General features: G+C 38.1%; 1 protein-coding gene across 11 annotated transcripts in view; it reads right to left on the bottom strand.

Annotated features, from left to right (window-relative positions):
- Window positions 1-1,960: 1,960 nt before the first annotated feature.
- DPY19L4 (dpy-19 like 4) overlaps window positions 1,961-19,600 on the bottom strand; it is a 66,549-nt gene continuing 48,909 nt past the window's right edge. For all 11 annotated transcript variants that reach the window (XM_051843914.2, XM_070075318.1, XM_017341443.3 and 8 more), the window contains 6 exons: window positions 16,811-16,931; window positions 15,125-15,181; window positions 14,406-14,488; window positions 10,116-10,248; window positions 8,036-8,194; window positions 1,961-6,106 (listed from right to left, as the gene is read on the bottom strand). In XM_051843914.2, coding sequence (XP_051699874.1) covers window positions 5,942-6,106; window positions 8,036-8,194; window positions 10,116-10,248; window positions 14,406-14,488; window positions 15,125-15,181; window positions 16,811-16,931 — 718 coding nt within the window. In that variant the 3' untranslated portion in view covers window positions 1,961-5,941. The remainder of the gene's footprint in view (window positions 6,107-8,035; window positions 8,195-10,115; window positions 10,249-14,405; window positions 14,489-15,124; window positions 15,182-16,810; window positions 16,932-19,600) is intronic.

Genomic DNA, 19,600 nt, shown 5'->3' with positions numbered 1-19,600 from the left:
AAAATAAAATAGTATATGAAAATCCAGCTACAATAAAAACACTATGTGAAAGTGGATTAAACAACCAATAAAAATGAAAAGTGTCTGGGAACAAGCATATAGCCTAGAGATTAAGATGCCCACCTCTTACAGCAGAGAATCTGTGTTCAATTCCTGGCTCCAGCTTCCTGACAATGCAGAACCTGGGGGGCAGCACTGACAGCTCAGGAACTGGGTTCCTGCTACCCACGTGGGAGCCCTCGATCGTGTTCCCTGCTCACAGTCTCAGACTCTGCTCATCCTTGGACATTGTGGTCATTTCGGGGAAATGAACCAGCAGATGGGAACTCAGAGAAAGGGTAGGTGTCTGGCTCAGTGATTAAGACATTGCTTGATTCTCCCACATCCTACAAGTTCGAGTCTAAGCTCTGCTTTTGAACCAGCTTCCTGCTAATGAGCACCCTGGGAGGCAGCTTAGGGACTTAGGTCCCTGCCACCCATATGGGAGATCCAGATTATGTTCTGGGCTCCTGGTTTCAGTCTGGCCAAGCTTGGCTGTTGTGGGCATTAAGGCAGTAAACCAGGAGACAGAAGATCTATTTCTCTTTTTGCCTTCCAAATAAAATGAAAATAAATCCAACTTAAAACAGAAGAAAAAGAGTAGGTTTGGCAAGAATATAGAGAGTGTGAAATCCTCATACTGTTGCAGGGACTATAAAACAGTGCAGCTACTCCGGAAGCCTTAGCTGGTAGTTTCTCAAAATGTTAACTTACAAAGTACAAAATGTAACTCAGAAATTCTACTCCTAAATGAAATGAAAATATCTGTCTACATGAAAACTTAGACACAGGGGCCAGGGTCGTGGCACAGCAGGTTAAGCCACTGCCTGTAGCGCTGGCATCCCATATGGGTGGCAGCTCATGTCCTCGCTGTTCCACTTCCAATCCAGCTCCCTGCTAAGGGACCTGAGAATGCAGTGGAAGATGGCCCAAGTGCTTGGGCTCCACACCAGCTACAGGGAAGACCTGCAAATTGCTCCTGACTGCTGCCTTTACAATCATTTGGGGAGTGAATGAACAGATGAAGATCTCTCTCTGTCTCCACTTCTCCTCTGTTACTCTGCCTTTCAAATAAATAAATACCGACCCCCCAACTCCCTTTTTTTTTTTTTTAAGAAAGAGAAATTTCCATCCATTAGTTAGTCCCCTAAAATGGCCTCAATGGCTGGAACTAGGCCATTCCAAAGCCAGGAGCCAAGAACTTCTACTGGGTTTCCCACATGGATACATGGACCCAAGGACTTGATGTAGAGCAGCCGGGACTAGAACTGGTGCCCATGTGGGATGCTGGCGCTGCAGGCCGTGGCTTTACCCACTATACCACAGCACCAGCCCCAACTTTTCTAAAACAAAACTAAACAAAAACTTAAATAAAAATAATCACAGGAGGCCACTGCTTAAAAAAAAAGATCGAAAAAATGTGGTCTTTTTAAGAAAAAAAAATCATAGACGCATTACTCACAATAGCCAAAATGGAAGCAACCCAAATGTCCATCAACTGATGACATGGTTAAACAAAATGTGTCACATCCACAGAATGGAAGGGTATTTAACCCTGAAAGGAATGGTATGTGTTATAACATCGATGACTCTTGAAAATGTGAGACTGAAAGAAACCAGTCACAAGAGATCATAAATTATATGATCCCATTTATATAACAAGTCCAGAATAGGCAAATACAAAGAAAGAGATGAGCAGTGGTTGTCCAAAGTTGGGAGTGGCTGGCGCTGACAGCTAAAGCATTGAGGTTTGTTTCTGGAGTGATGAAAATGTCTCAATTAAAATCGATCATAATCACATAATCGTGTGAATACACTAGAAACTGTTGAATCATACACTTGAAATGGGTGACACTGTATGGTACCTGATGTATATCTCAGTAAAGTTGTAATTTAAACATTTATATATTAAAAAGACAAATTAAATCCTGAAAAGTTTTATTATGGAAACAGAACAACGAGGATAACATGAAAGTTTATTCTTGATAAAAGTGCTACAGAATCGGAAGTAAATGAGTTTATAATCCAACTCTTTTAAAGACCTATAGTTGCTGAAAGTGACTTTTAGTATCTTGCAAAGATGCAGTTGCAGCAGGAACATATTCAATCTAAATGAATGAACACTGTCACAGGTATGGCTCTGAGGTCAATGAAAACAAAGAGAGCTGTATTCATCTAAGTTAATAAACTTAGAACACGAAAGGGTTGTTTATAAGATATTTCAAACTCTCAGCTTGGACTGCATGCTTCTCTGTGATGTCATCATTCTACTAAATGTATACAGTGGATACAAATTTGCTGCATCTCTTATAGAACTGCACAAGGGATTATGTATCCCAATATCAAAATTTCCCACATTTTAAGACTTATAAGCGGAAATTATTCAAAAATGCCTCTATACTAAAATTTTTTTACAATTTTCTCATCAATTTTTATATAAAGTGTTAACCCTACACATTCAAAACCTTAATAAAGAGATATTATTTCAATAAGAAATTGAATTTTACTTGCAACTTTTCAGAGGTGAAATTTTAATACTAATTAGAAATGAAAACTACTAGTAAATAGCAACAACATTAACTATTTAAAAACTTGGACAAATAAAGAGAGAATATATTGAGATGTTAATCAGGAAGTCATTATTTACTTTACAAAAGGGTCTTAAATATACAGAACAATTAAAAATGTATGCCTTTTAAATATTCATGCATTAAAAATAAATTTACCAAAAAATGAACTTACAACTTTTAAAATCCCATCAACTGTATAAAGAGAGGCACTACTTTTATCCACAAAAGGCATCAAATATTTGAACAGTTCAAAAATAGAAAAGGTCCAAAACAACTGATTTCTCAGAAATAAAATAACCCATTAAGATCGCTACTCTTCAAGAAATGTACCCTTCAAGAAATGTAATAATCTATTACATTTCTTTTAAATCTATTACATTTCTTTTAAAGCACACTTCAAGTTCCATTTCTGCTTTTCTTTTAGTCTGGACAATCTGGAAAAATATCACAACATTGAGGCTACTGATGACTTGGGTTAACATCTTGGGGGAATAAATGGCTATCTATAACACACAGAAAACAGTGAAGAGAAAACCACTCAGGTACAACACAGTCATGTGTCACTTATCATTCGGGACACGTTCTGAGAAATGTATTGTCAGGCAATTTCACTGTGTGTGAAAACCATTCGGTGTACTTACACAAACTCACCCAGCTATGGTATCACTCAGCGATGTAATTTTATTGGACCAATGTTGTATATGCAATCTGTCACTGAACAAAATGCCATTATGCAGCACATGACTGTTCATGCGGTTGCAAAACTCTACCGGTCTAACAAAAAGCACCAAGATACAGATGCCAAGTTAGACATCTGCAGAGTCAACATCACAGACCTGATCATTTAAATAAGTTTTACTTATTGGATTACTTGACATTTCAGAAGCTAAATAAATTTAGGAGACTAGAAGTCCCATTCCTATATTTAACAAAGTTTTGCTTATTACTGGGTTAACAATAATAGTAACAACAGCACAGTAAGGGATTTTATTAATGAGGAAAAAATTAGCAAAGTTTTCATAGGGAATAGATAACATTTTTGGGAAAATAAACCATAAGCTGATCTCAGAATATCCGGTGTCTAAAAACACAAAACAAGAAAAGTAAACTTAGAAATAAAGAAGTTAAGGCACTTATTTCAATGAGTCTGCAACATCAAGGGTGAAATTTTTTTTTTACATTTGAGAAATTCCTTCCACCCAAAACCCACAGACTTTGTCTTTTCACAGTAGAGCTTTACTGTCAAACCTAACTGCTGTTAAGTTACCAGTTGCTTGCACTAACCATCTGTTACTCTACAGATGAATAAGGAACTGAATCAAAGGCTTCCTACTTAAAGATTCCCAGTACTACTGTTTTAACTGCAATTAAAATGGAAGCAAACAAGCTTATCTCTCATAAACAATATTATCATACCTATTTAAAAGCTTATTTTTCCTTTCCAACTGATGCTGCATGAAAAATTCATTATTTAACAAATTCAATTAAAATGTCACAAATCTATTTTATTTAGGAAATGAAGTGACAGAAGCAAAAGCAACTTACTAATAAAACACAACCAAAACTAATACAGCAATCTGGTCATAATATAAATGAATAAAAACTCAAATATTTCATACTACATAGAAAGGAAGGTATTCTATTTTCCCTTCAAAATATGCAAGCTGACTTTTAAGTTACATTGTTTCACATGCTCTAATCACAAGTACTACCACATGACTGTTCACTATGTATTTACATAATTATGGTAGTATCTTCATAAGGCTTGAAGCAAACACTAGCTGCTCACAACTAAGATGCAGAGTCAGTTTGAAGCACATTGTCTGCAGCTATCTTACCATAGTTTAAAAAAAAAAAACATATAGAAGAGTGAAACTAGAACCAATGAGACTAATGCATCAAATACATTAACAATATCAAAGGGTTCTTCAGCTTCCAAAGAGCAAAGCATCCTAGAGTTAGTCTAAGAATGCATGCACTTTAAAAATACACATATTACAAAAATAAAAACAGAGAGATACTCCCTTCTAACTGGCAGGAATTTAGAGTTCTGATAATGCAACTGCTACAGTACTCACTCTAACAAGTGAAAATATAGAAAACCTGTTCACTGAAAAGGTGTTAAAGAAAAAACTAACATGCATTTCATCTTATTAAAATGATACATGTATAGGTTACATCTATTCTGAATTTCTTTAAAAGACCAAATTACTTAAAGTTTATTTTAACAAATGATAAAAATACAAAAAAACTTAAAGCAATGTAACATTTAGACTGTGAAACTGTGTTTTAACTTTTATTTTAATTGTCATTCTGTCACTTTGAAAACTTCCATCACAGTTTCATAAATGAATATCACTTGTATTTTATAATAAATATCTGTATGCAGAAGTATGTTTATATTGTCTGCATAAACCTCCCAAAATGGTTGCTCATTTTGGTGTGCATATGCTTATTCTGTTAAAGATTTTTTAATTTTTATTTAATGCTTCAATGTAAAATATGAATAAATTATCCCACACCCACATATTTTTAAAAGCCTGAACATTTTTTAAATGTCTGTTTTAAAAATATATATAGATAACAAGAATTATTGTTTTATCATGATTATATTGCTATCAAATTAATGGACATAAGTGAAAAAAGCTAATCACTTAACAGATAGTCATAAAATAAAAAATGCAATATCATGCACTATAGATTACTAAGAAAGTGCTCATATATAGGCAGCAGATGACGAGTGCAGTACAAGCAGAAAATTCTGGATATATCTTTACATATATCCTTAAATATCATTTTCTTTTATATAATTTCTGTTTTGATTTAAATGCCAGAGAGTTTCAGCTAACATTTAAATTAGTTTTTATTGTGAATTTTCAGTTGTTATAAACCATTACATACCTTCAGAAACTTTCGTGAGGGTGAGAATAATTCTTTCCTTCTATTATATAGTTATAGCACATTAAGTATCTATTAATTTGAGAGATACACTCTGATCTTGAACATATTCAAAATCAAGATCAACATCATGGTAAGATGAAGATTTATGTGGAAGATGCTGCAATACATAAAATCTTTAAACACCATGTAATAGAAAAAAAGACGCCTGTCTGGAAATTGCAGAGTAGTAGATTTGACATTTTACCAAAGGACAGTAACGCTTGAGCTGTTTCCCACAGAACTCTGGATCCAGGTAACAGCAGGCAGGGGAAAAAGCAGCAGTATTTCAAATGTCCATACTCTGATCTGCAACAGACACCACTGTAGGTAAGAAGAAAATCGCATTTTACTTCAGGTAGCGCAAGTCTTTGAAATGAAGGCTCTGTTATTTTTCAAGACTGGAAGGATATCACAGTGTTGATTTTATATACAAAGTAGGATCTGTTCCAGTATACTCTAGTGAAATAATTCACATATGGAGAATAGTTAATTTTGACCTCATGACAAAATCGCCCATATTTCGAGTGGGTTAACTTGTCACCTTCTTCACAAACCACCTATTAAAAGATATGAAACATAATATTAAAAAGCTTGTTAAGATTATAGGAAAAATGCCATCAATGAAAAGTAACTATGTTTATATGAAAAAAACTAGTTTTGCTAAACGTGGACTACAGAACATCTTAAGTTGTTTAGCAAATAGAAGCCTCTTCACAGGTAAGAAATCACATCCATTAAACTCCTAAACTTCCCACTGAGATTAAGAAACCAGTATAAAGTGTTTCCAATTTTTAAAAGATTTAATCTTAAAATCTAGAAGGCAATGTTTCCATAGTCATTATCATTGCTTCAAAGAAACAAAATGGAGAAATGTATATATTCTATTTCTAATGTCTATTCAATTTCTCATAGAGAATTGACTCACAATTACCTAGTAACCAATTACCTTGTGACTTCTGCAAATTTTTATATTCTCATTTAATGATGTTCACTGGGACAGCTTAGCTGGCATGAAGGTTTTTTTAATAATTAAATACTAAATATTATTCTAATGTCTATCGAAGATTTCAGAGTGTCTACTTTAGAGCGCAAGGAGGGGGCCGGTGCTGTGGTGTAGTGGGCTAACCCTCTGCCTACGGAGCCAGCATCTCACATGGGCATCAGTTCGTGTCCTGGCTGCTCTTCTTCCGATTCAGCTCTCTGCTGTGGCCTGGGAAAGCAGTGGAAGATGGCCCAAGTCCTTGGGCCCCTGCACCCACATGGGAGACCTGGAAGAGGCTCCCAGCTCCTAACTTCAGATCGGCTCAGCTCCAGCCATTGAGGCCATCTGGGAAGTGAACCAGTGGATGGAAGACCTCTCTCTCTCTCTCTCTCTCCCCCTGCCTCTCTCTGTAACTCTACCTCTCAAATAAATAAATAAAATTTTAAAAACAAAAGGAGCAAAAGGATGTATCAGCTTAAATATACACCTGACATTAAGTGAAAGGAGAAGCAACGTTACCCTTAAAACTGTACAGAAACGTGGACAGCCAGGAACAGAAAAGGCTCCAGAGAGCAGATACAGTACAGCAGTAATTCTGAATACCCTGCTTTATAAAATTCTATCTCATCTCATCACTAATAAATCAAAGATCAGAGCCATCAAGTACCAAAAGAAAAATTTAAAACACATGCAGCATAAAACAGAGTGTAAAATTAAATGGTCATGAAGAAAGGGAAGGTAGAAATCGTAAAAATGAGCTTCTCACCTCCTAATCAGACAAGAGCTTTGATTATTCAAGAAGAGATAGGAAAAATATTGGCTGCAACCTGAACAGGATATGAACTATGACTCACAAGGAAGTACGCATAAGCTTTTCCTAAGTCATTCTCCCCTGATTTTCCAAGTAGTCAAGGCTTCCACCCCAGCCAACACTATAAAATATACAAACTCTCTGTCGGCCTTATCAGTTACCAGATATACAGCACATGCACTGCAGGCTGAAAGGCAGCTTGGGAAAATAGCTGAAATCAATGAAGAAATTAAAATCTAAATGGGGCTCTGAATACACTTATTTGTGTGGAACAGGAACTCAGTGTACAGGCGCTGTGTAAATTTAGGTTAGGTATTCTTTTTAAATATGAATAAAATTACATGAAATTTACCAACATAATAATATAACAACTCAACTAGTCACTTTGTAGATTACTATAGTACATTAAAATAAAATTATAATACAAATTATGCCATTCTCCTATCAAATGTTGAAACACTCATAGGCATAAGCACAGGCAATGAATAAGGAATTCAGGTATTGGCAAAATTAATTTTCTCTTGCAAAACTGTCAACATGCTTGTACATTGGAAAATACTACTACTTTTAATAAGCATATTTCATTATTACATATTCCTATACTCTTAAGCTTTAAAAATAAAGTTTCAAGATTTTAAGATTAAGTAATTTTTCTTAAGAAAAAAAAATCCAACTTTCTAAATAGTTACTTACATGGCCATTTGCAACATCCAGTAAGTCTTTAACCCTACAGCCTCTCATTGTTCCCACCTCATTGCAGATGGCATCCTCTACAATTAGGTAATTAGCCTTGTAAGATGTCAGTATTTTATAAATATCCTCAGCAGATCGTTTTGAATAGATTTGATAGATCTGAAAGAATACAACAAAAACCAATTTTAAAAAACATTTATAATTCATGTTTATGCAAACATAATCATCTTCTATGTTCTTAGTACTGTCTTTAGAAAATAGATATTCACGTTTCAAAAATTTTTATATATTTCAAAGAGAACAGGGGCTGGTGTTGTGGAGCAGCGGGTTAAGCCTCCACTTGCAGTGCTGGCATCTCCTGTGAGTGCCAGTGCAAGACCCAGCTGCTCCACTTCTGATCCAGCTCCCTGCTAATGTGCCTGGGAAAGCAGAAGAGATGGTTCAAGTGTTTGGGCCCCTGCACCCATGTGGGAGACCCGAAGAAGAACCTGGCTCCTGGCTCCTGGCTCTGGCCTGGCCTACCCCTTGGCTGTTGCGGTCATTTGGGAGTGAACCGGCAGATGGAATATTCTCTGTGTATCCCCCTCCCTCTCTGTAACTCTGTCCCTCAAAAAAATAAATAAATCTTTAAAAAAAAATGCAGAAATGGACTGGACGATGAAGAGCTCTGTCAATCTTTCAATACAAATTAAAAAATATTGGGAGCTCAGATGCAGTTGTTTTTTACCTTCAGATACGAAGTTACCATTTAAATCAATATCAAACATTCAAAATAATATACTCTATAAATCATGGTGGGAAATGCCCAGCCCACAGACCCTATGAAGCCTGTAAAATCATTCAGTCTGGCCCTGCCAAAGCAACCACAGGCAGAACTTGAAATTCAATACATCCACAGCAGGCTAATTTTTAAGTTGATACTTTTGTATGGCCTGCTAATGATGTTATAAATACCCAATGGTCCTTAGTAGAAAAAAAGGTTCTCCACTCTTGTGTCTATAATTAATTAGACACCATTCTAATTTTATACTAAGTTATTAATAAAGGCCCATACCAATTAACAAAAAAATTTCAGCTTAGAAAGACAAAGTGTACTAACATATTAGTTGATAGCCTTCCTTCAATAATAATTTGATTGAAAATGATGCATTTTCTCTTTTTAAAAAAATCAATCAATTTATTTGAGAGATCAAGAGATACACAGATAAAGAGCCCCTAGGCTGCCATTGTGGTATAGAAGGTTAAGCAAGGCCAGCATCCAATATGGGCACCATTTCAATTCCTGGATGCTCCACTTCCAATCCAGCTCCTTACTAATGTGCTTGGGAAAGCAGTGGAAAATGGCCCAGGTACTTGGACCTCTGCCACCCAAGTGGAAACCTGGATGGAGTTCCAGACTCCTGGCTTTGGCCTGGCCCAGCCCTGGCTATCTGGGGAATGACCAGTGGGTGGAAGACTGGAAGATTTCTTATTCTCTCTTTAACTCTGCCTTTCAAACAAATAAATTTAATTAAAACAAACAAACAAACAAAAACAGAAAGCTCTCAACAACTGGTTCATTCAACAAATACCCACAATGGGCCGAGTGGTCCAGAGACAAAAATTCAGTCTAGGTCTCCTATGTAGGTGGTGGGGATCCAACTACTTAAGCAATTATCACTGCTTCCCAGAACTTCCCCAAGAAATGCTAAGAAGCTGGAATCAAACCCAGGTACTCCAAAATGGCACATGGGTAACCATGCGTCTTAACCACTAAGCTAAATGCCCACCCCAACAATGACATTTTACATTTTTTTAAACAACATTTCCCTTTGTGAAATACTGCACATCAGTCCCTTTGATACATTGTGAAAAATTAAATGTTTCCCCTAGAAATACACAAATGCTTCTCATAAAACAATGAACTTAATTTTGGCTCTCCTCTTGTAAATGCATTAGACAACTTTTAAGAACTAAAGCTAAAAATCTCTTCTAAAATTGTTTCAATTTTCCTAGCTCAATTAGGAACATACATAGCACCACAGAACTATTCTAAGAGTGCAGGAAAAAACATCCAAATATAGAATTTTAAATGCCTTACATTTTCATTTCTCTTGAGAAGATCGTCGTCATTGTAAACAGGCAAGCTTGTCACCATCCATCCAGTGCATAATTTAATGGCACCCATTAACTGTGGGCTCCCTGCAAACACAGCAGCAAGTGGGGCTTGCCTTCTGCAAAGAACCAAAAGATTTAACAATGAAAAAGCAAGTACATATTAGATCACTGACTTCTAGCACTGACTTCCTAAAATACCAGGAAATTTACAATATATTATACACTTAAATTTCAATGTCAGTTTTCACTTTTAATTTATAGATTCAATAAAAAAAGTAAGTACCTACTCTGTGTTAGGCACTGTTTTTTTTTTTTTTTAAACATGAGTGGAGTGTTATCTGGTAATAATGTTATTCCAAAATAATGTGAAGGGAAAAAATACAGATTAAGCAGACAGTCAAGAATATGCTATTTTAAATACGATGGCCAGCTCAGAGGTGACACTGTGAATTCTCACATTCAACTTCTGCAAATATTAACCACCACAACCCAACTCCTTCCAGATCCAACTATCCTCCCACTCCTTCCCTATCTATCCATGTGTCTGTCTCCAAAAAATATGGAGGACTTCTCCACTCTGATAGATGTCACTTACTACCTACAAGGAGGTCTCCAAGAACTGATCTAATGCCTTTATTGTTTTGTTTTTTGTTTTGTTTTGTTTTTTTTTTGGAGAGGCAGAGTGGACAGTGAGAGCCTTTATTGTTTTATTCACTCCCTATATTCAACACCCGTATACTATGTTCCAGGGTTTGTGCCAGTATTTGGGCCCCTACAACCTACATGAAAGACCCAGATGGAGCTCTTCACTCCGGCCTGATTTAACCCCAGCTGTTGCAGCCATTTGGAGAGTGAGCCAATGAAGATTCTCTCTCTGTAACTGCCTTTCAAATAAAACCAATAGATCTTGAAAAACAAACAAACAAACAAAAAAGCAGAATACTACACCACAGTAACATAAATGTCCAATAGTTCAGTGCCAACCATTCAGGCCTTTGCTGTTTTTGTAGAACACTGTGGTACCGGGCAGGTGTTAAGGAACAGTAGGTTGAGCTGCTGCTTAGGACACCCACATCCCTTAGAATGCCAGCTGAGTCCTGGCTTCTCAGCTTCTGATCCAGCTTACTACTAATGCATCCTGGGAGGCAGCAGAGAATGGCCCAAATACTTGAGTTCCAGCCACCCATGTGGGAGACCCAGCTGGAGTTTTTGGCTCCTGGCTTCATTGGCATAGTCTAGCTATGGCTGTTGTAGGCATCTCAGGAATGAACCAGTAGATAGAAGATTCTCATTCTCTCATTCATTCTTCTCTCTCTCTCTCCCCCTCCCTCCCTTCTTCCTACTTTCCTCCTTCTCTGTCACTCTGCCTTTCAAATCCTTAAAAAAAGAAAAATAAGCCCTATTTCTCATTTATTTCTTTTTCTCCACTTTGTGCCGTTTTACTGTTTTGCAGCAGAATGCTCAACATAAAGCATAATTACAAATACTCGGCTATGTCAAAGAGGAGCCGGGGGAGGCATTTGGCAGAGCAATTAAGATACCATTTGGGACATCCACATCCCATACTGAAGTATCTGGGTTCAAGCCTCAGTTCCACTTTTGATTCTAGCTTCCTGCTATGAAGAAGCAGCAAGTACTTGAGTCTCTGCCACCCATGTGGAAAACTAGATTTAATTCCCAGCTCCCAACTTCAATGTGGTCCAACCCTGCCTGTTGTGAGCACTTGGAAAATACATCAGTAGATAGGAGATCTGTCTATCTTTCAAATAAATCATAAATTAAAAAACAATTTTTAAAAGAGGAGCTAGTGAAAAAAAAAAGGAGCTAGTGCTTAAGTACAAACAGGAGACATTGTTCTTCTTCTTCTTTTTTTTTTTTTAAATAAATAATGAAACACAACTCAAGTCCCATAGCATCTGATCTCTAGGTTTGCATGGTAGAGCTATCCTGCCTGTGCACCTGCAATGACATCAATATTCTTAGCCCCTAGTAATCAATCCATGGATCTGGAGCGCTAATAGTGAAACATAATCACTATGAGTCCCTTTTCTAGGGCCTTCCAAGTCCTCTACAGTAATGGTCTGGCCAGGACTCAAATGGCCTGTAACAGGTACTGATTCTCTTGGTCCCCACTTATTCTCATTTCCATATTGCTATCCTATAAACCTAGTCCTCCTTTCTAGAGACACCGCTGTCTTTTCCCCCACTTTTTCCTGGATTTTTTAGATGATGCTTCATTCCTTTTTAATGTTTTTATTTTTAAAGATTTATTTATTTATTTGAAAGGCAGAGTTACAGAGAGGTAGAGGCAGAAGTTGGTTCACTCCCCAAATGGCCACAGTGGCTGGACCTGGGCCAATCCAAAGACAGGAGCCAACAGCTTCTTCCAGGTCTCCCACGTGGGTGCAGGGGCCCAAGCAGCACTTGTGCCATCTTCTGCTGCTTTCCCAGGTGCATTAGCAGGGAGCTGTGTCAGAAGAGGAGCAGCTGGGATTTGAATTGGCAGCCATATGAGATGCTGGCACCACAGGTGGCAGCTTTACCCACTATGCCACAATGCTGGCCCTTCATGGTTTTATTTCTTTCATATCTTTAATAATTTCCAATGTAGTTGTTTCAATCCATGACTGGTTACAAAAATGACTGCAATAATTCCTCTCTATGGTCATGGATTTTGAGGGACCTGTAATCTTGACCTTGTGACTTGTTTTGGCCAAAGGGCAGTAACAAACATAACGTAGGCACAGACTTAAAACATGCTCAACAGTGAGACTGGCCCTCTCTTGTTGCTTTTGGGAACTCTACAACCACACCTTGTGAACAAGCCCTGGCTAACATGCTAGACACATGGTCAAGTCAATTTGCTCTCTTCAGTTGACAACAAGCCAACCCCAAATATTAGAGAGAGCCCATGCCAGACAACCCAATCCCAGCTAAGCTGGCCCAGACCAGAAAAATCCTCCCCACTGATCCTAAAATGATGTGAAATAATAAATGTTTAATATTTGTAAGCCACTAAGTTTACTGGCAGTCTGTTATGCAGCAAGAACTAAATGACACAAAGAAATGGTGTTTTTAGAAACTGCCAGAAGTCTAATTTCATGGCTTATTACAAACAACAGCTGATACTTGCTGTGCTGAATTGTGTCCTGTGTGCCTGGTAATTTTGAGCTTACCCTCGTGTTACTTCATGTGTGGAATCCTGTGCAGCCTGGGTTGAGAATGTATCAGAGACCCAGACCAGCCCAGCACCACGTTTTATACTGATTTCTTGATTTGGAGTTCTCTGGATTACATAAATTAAATTTCAAACTACAAACCTATGTGGATTCAGAGGCACAAATCCAGAAGGGAACCTTGAAGAACAAGAGCTGAAGCAAAAGTATCTGCTTTATTATCAATGTCCTCTGCCACTTAACAGATATTTTGCTGTTCCCTGTCCCTCCTTTCCCTGTGTAGCATTTTGAGGGTTCCTGAGTCACATACGTGTGTGTTGTGGGAGAGGATCTCCATTTCAATTTCCTGTCTTCACAGTCTCAAGAACACATCATCCACCCTGTGTGGGCACGGAAGTCTAACCCCTAGTTACCAAGATGAGCAATTTACCTCCTACTTTGGACAAAAGAAGCATCCTCCTGACTATCTAAAGAAAAGGGTATCTGTTTCTTTTGATTCCACATTTACAGGTGTTAGACAGTGAGACTTTAAAATCTTGTACTTACTAATGTAATATTTTCAAGTTTAATTAGAAAATTGTAATTTAAGCCGGCGCCGTGGCTCAATAGGCTAATCCTCCACCTTGCGGCGCCGGCACACCGGGTTCTAGTCCCGGTCGGGGCGCCGGATTCTGTCCCGGTTGCCCCTCTTCCAGGCCAGCTCTCTGCTGTGGCCAGAGAGTGCAGTGGAAGATGGCCCAAGTGCTTGGGCCCTGCACCCCATGGGAGACCAGGATAAGAACCTGGCTCCTGCCATCGCATCAGCGTGGTGCGCTGGCCGCAGCGGCCATTGGAGGGTGAACCAACGGCAAAGGAAGACCTTTCCCTCTCTGTCTCTCTCTCTCACTGTCCACTCTGCCTGTCAAAAAAAAAAAAAAAAAAAAAAGAAAATTGTAATTTAGAGTCCAATCAAAAGCCAAATATCCCTCCAAACACAGGATAAAATTCTTCAGTTTTATGAGAAGAATTGGGAAAAGTATTATTTTTCCTAAATCCATTAGACAGCATGTAATGATTGATTAATAGCTTAGCAACAGTCTTGGCAATTGAATCCTTACTTTATCCAGGTCATAAGTTCCACTGTATCTGGATCATAGAATTCCTGTAGTTCTGTTAATTCTGTCATTAATCTTGGGAAGAACTAAAATGCAAAGCAAAACCCCCAAAAGGTATATGTAAATAACTAGAAAATTTAAAACTGCTTCAGATAACTTCAAAATACTGAGAGTAATTTAAAGTCAACAATGTTATAACATTATTTTCATAGAAATAAAAAAAAAGACTTTGACTGACTTGCTCATTCTTCTCAATACAAATGATCTATTTTGCAATTTATTCACTGTCTAGACTAAATATTTTCATCATTACAAAACAACTGTTAGTATTTTTCATGCACATAGATACAAAAGAGCAAGTAAATTTCAGGTAAAAAAAAATTTGCAGGCTTATTGCCAACTGGTTTCATGCTATATATAATATGTCAAATAATTTTTATCATTTTAGATACTAAAATTTTAGAGTTGCCAAATGTTTAATATCTATTTAGCAATTTCCTCTGCTAATTATAAGCTGAAATAACAATAGCACTAGAATACAGATGGCATTCCAAAAATTTTAACTCTTCTATTATATTCCTAATGATAAGAAAATTAAGAACTGAGGATGTTACACTTTGTTAGAACAGCGTCTCAATACAGTTTTCTAATTATACACAGAAATTTATCACCACTTTCTAGCTAAAGTATAGTTTAATAATATAAAAATCTAATTTCCTTACCTCTTTCCATAAACTGAGACCTATTATAGTGGGCACAGCCATGCTCAGAATAAGAGCCTAAAATATTAAAGTAAAATGGTTATGGACAAATACAATTTCAGAGGCTACTTTAGGGATACTAGACACTGACTCCCTGACCGAATGCATATCCTTTAAGAAAGTGAAGTCAGAGGGGAACCTAGATAACAAAATGAGCTAGCTTAAGACTAATGAGTTTCATATAATTAAATTGGAGGTAAAATGAGACATATACATTCACTATATAAATTTAAGGCAGAACATTAAATAAGAAATGCTCAGAGCAATATTTAGAATAGCAAATCAATATTTAAAAAATGTTCCAGGAACTCATGTTATGAAGAACTTACAAAGGATACTACACTGCTGTATGAAAAAATAATAATAAAAATAATGAATTAATTAGAAAAATAGTTGATTTATGTCAATATACTATTATATTAAAATAAGAACTTGGGAATTCTGAGACTAAGACTGACAAAATACAATATAATTATTATTAAACAAAATTCACCATCTTTCTGCCAAAACCAATTCTCCCAATTGTTCCGTGTCTTTTGGTGACCTAATGATTCACAGTCACTACTACAAACTGGAAACCTCCATGCTTTCTCCTTCCTATACTTAATCAATCACTAGGTCTTATCAGTCTTCTTTTGTAACTTTCTCATTGCAATATAGCATAGTATTTAGTAGGACTGGTTTTGAAGACAGAAAAACCTGCTTCCACATCTATAAACACGCATTTCAAACAATCGATTTAATCTTAGTTTTTTTGTTTATAATATAGAGATAACAAAATCCAGCATTAAGCAGCATGTGGAATGATTAGAACAGAACCTGATATATAGTGAAAATGCAATAAATTGGAAATTCTATGATTTTCTCCACCAGGGCTTCCTTCCTGATTTGTCTTGTCATTAGACTGAATTAACAGAAAATCAAGTCTGATTCCTGACTCTCCATAAGGCATACAAATCTCCATGCCTTCCTTCCTGACTCCGAGAGTCGCCACAACCCAGTCTCCTCCATTTCTCTAGTCCTGTTTCCTAACCAATCCTATTGCATGTGCTTTTTCTGTCCCCTTTTCTATTCCCTTTAATTACATACTGTTCTTTGCCTATCTCTGTTTATTCCTTCTACCATGAATACCCTTCTTTCCCCTTCATTTGCCTAATAACTCATTATCTTTCAGGTCTCAGATTGGAAAGTCTTCTTTCTGCCCTGAGTCCTAGAAGCATCCTATGAGTACTTCTTACTATTTATTTGTATGTCTAGGAGACTATAACCTACATGATAAAATTAACATTTATCTTTGTATTCCAAACATACAACATATAATATGCACAGTATAAATTTTCCATTCATATGGAAAACATAATTCTAAATCAAACCAAGAAAGTATTGTAAAAAATTAATTCCTAATGACAACCCCTATTATTGATTTATTTGAACATTCACCTTTTTTTAAAGAGTTGTATAGATTGAAATGCATTACTTTCATGCACGGATTATAAAAAAACGTTTTTTACAAGACAGATTTTCCTACCCATCAGTCATTATGTGATTCACTCATGCTTTTTCAATTATATTCAGTGTGTCATTAGCATTCAATTTTATATAACTGGAAGAGAAAGAAGCACTTAACACAAAATAACAGCAACTCACCAACAATATCGGGTGCACAGTTCTTAATCGCAGCCACTTGAAAAGTGTCATCCAAAGTTCAGGAGAACACACGCCAAACGCTGCCAACATGCACATATAAGGTGTCCAGATGTACTTCAGACTGGAAAACAGAGACAGTCACATATGGAATATCCTGAAAACATCTTGATTATTTCCCTTTTCTGAGTTCTTTCCAACTACCAACTAAAATATCAATATTTAAGGGAGAATGAAAACTTTCTCTAGTTCAGAGAGATTGTTATCCAGTTCTAAGGAAGACACATGGGTTAGCAAAGCAGGATAAAATGAAAGCATTAATACTGATGAATGTGGGGGATGGCGCTGCGGCGCAGTGGGTTAACACCCTGGCCTGAAGCACCAGGATCCCATATGGGCGCCGGTTTGAGACCCGGCTGCTCTACTTCCTGTCCAGCTCTCTGCTATGGCCTGAGAAAACAGTAGAAGATGGCCCGGGCCGGCGCCGCGGCTCACTAGGCTAATCCTCCGCCTAGTGGCGCCGGCACCCCGGGTTCTAGTCCCGGTCGGGGCGCCGGATTCTGTCCCGGTTGCCCCTCTTCCAGGCCAGCTGTCTGCTGTGGCTCGAGAAGGCAGTGGAGGATGGCCCAGGTGCTTGGGCCCTGCACCCCATGGGAGACCAGGAAAAGCACCTGGCTCCTGCCATCGGATCAGCGCGGTGCGCCGGCCGCGGCGGCCATTGGAGGGTGAACCAACGGCAAAGGAAGACCGCCCAAGTCCTTGGGCCCCTGCACCAACATGGGAGATTGGGAAGAAGCTCCTGGCTCCTGGCTTCGGATCGGCACAGCTTCAGCTGTTGAGGCCATCTTGGGGGTGAACCATTGCATGGAAGACTTCTCTCTCTCTCTCTCTCTGCCTCTCCTTTCTCTGTGTAACTCTGATTTTCCAATAAATAAATAAATCTTAAAAAAAAATATTGATAAGTGTGTAGCAAACTTGTATTGTTTGAGAGAAAATAAACCGATAACTCTTTCAGAAGGCAATTTGGCAGAATTTTTGCAAATTTAAAATACCTGAGGCTGGCGCTGTGGCATAGTGGGTAAAGTCACTGCTTGCAGGGCTGGCATCCCATATGGATGCCGGTTCGCGTTCTGGCTGCTCCACTTCTGATCCAGCTCTCTCCTATGGCCTGGGAAAGCAGTAGAGGATGGCCCAAGCACTTGGGCCCCTGCACCCACGTGGGAGACGCGGAGGAGGCTCTTGGCTCCTGGCTTCAGATGGGTGCAGCTCTGGCCATTGTGGCCAATTGGGGAATGAACCAGCAGAGGGAAGACCTCCCACTCTCTCTCTCTCTGCCTCTCCTTCTCTGTCTGTGTAACTATTTCAAATAAATAGATAAATCTTAAAAAAAAATTTGAAATACCCTAAGATAGGCAATGTCAGTTCTAATAACCTAGCTTACAGATAAGGTACTTCAAAAAGTTCGTGGGAAATAGAAATCAAAAGATTATTTTGGTGTAAAATAATTTTTAAAATATTTTGAAATCTGTACATACATTTTAAAAGATTATTTTCAAATATTTATTTCTTTATTTGAAAGGCTGAGTTACAGATGGAAAAGAGTGAGGGAGAAAAGAGAGAAAGAGAGATCTCCTATCTGCTGGTTCACTCCCAAAATGACTACAATGGCTGGGGCTCCCCTAGGCCAAAGCCAGGAGCCTGGAACTCCATCAGGGTTTTCCATGTGTGTTGCAGGGGTCCAAGTACTTGGCATCTTCTGCTGATTTCCAGGTGCATTAGCAGGAAACTAGATCAAAAGTGGTGGCAGTTTAAATGGCTGTACCACAACCCCAGCCCCCATAGATAGTTTTATATAATACATATTTATTTTCCACGAACTTTTTGGAAATTCCTGTATGCATAAATTTCAAAATTTTGCACTTATCTTTAAATGCTATTTTCTATGAATTTTTAAGAAATATTTATTTATTTATTTGAAAGGCAGAGTTACAGAGAGGCAGAGAGACAGAAATCTTCCATCCACTGGTTCACACCCCAAATGGCCACAATGGCCACGGCTAGACCAGGCCAAAGCCAGGAGCCATGAGCTTCTTCTGGTTCTCCCACGTTAGTGCAGAGAGGAGCCCAAGGCTTAGACCATCTTCTGTTACTTTCCCAAGTGCATTAGCAGGGAGCTGGATTGGAAGTGGAACCAGGACTCGAACTGGTGCCCATATGGGATGCCAGCACTGTAGGTTGTGGCTTTACCCACCACACCACAGTGCTGAATCCTCTACGAACTTGTTGAAGTGCCCTCATATCTGATGAGACTTAATTTCCAAAATATATGAAGAACTTCTACAGTGCCAGCACTGTGGAGCAGCAGGTTAAGGCAACGCTGGCATCTCATATGGGCACCAGTTTGAGTCCTGGCTGTTACACTTTTGATCCAGCTCCCTGCTAATGCACCTGGGAAAGCAACAGAAGACTGCCCAAGTATTTGGGCCCCTGCCAACTATGTGGGAGACCCAGATGGAGCTCCTGGCTCTAGCCTGGTCTATTCCAGCATTACAGCCATTTAGGGAGTGAACCAGCAAATGGAAGATCTCTCTCTCTCTCTCTGTAATTCTGCCTTTCAAATAAATGTATAAATCTTAAAAACAAAACAAAACAAAAACCTACAACTCTCAGCACCATTCACGTCTACCTCACTCATTAAAGTCTAATTTTATTTTTGTACGATTAACATTTGCCATTTCCATTAGGTCATGAGTTTCACAGGGTAAGACCCTACATCCACTTTTGGCTACCACT

This window comes from Oryctolagus cuniculus, chromosome 6, assembly GCF_964237555.1.
Source record: "Oryctolagus cuniculus chromosome 6, mOryCun1.1, whole genome shotgun sequence".
NCBI lineage: Eukaryota > Metazoa > Chordata > Mammalia > Lagomorpha > Leporidae > Oryctolagus > Oryctolagus cuniculus.
Note: the sequence above shows the minus strand (reverse complement) of the source record. Positions and strands in the feature narration are given on the sequence as shown.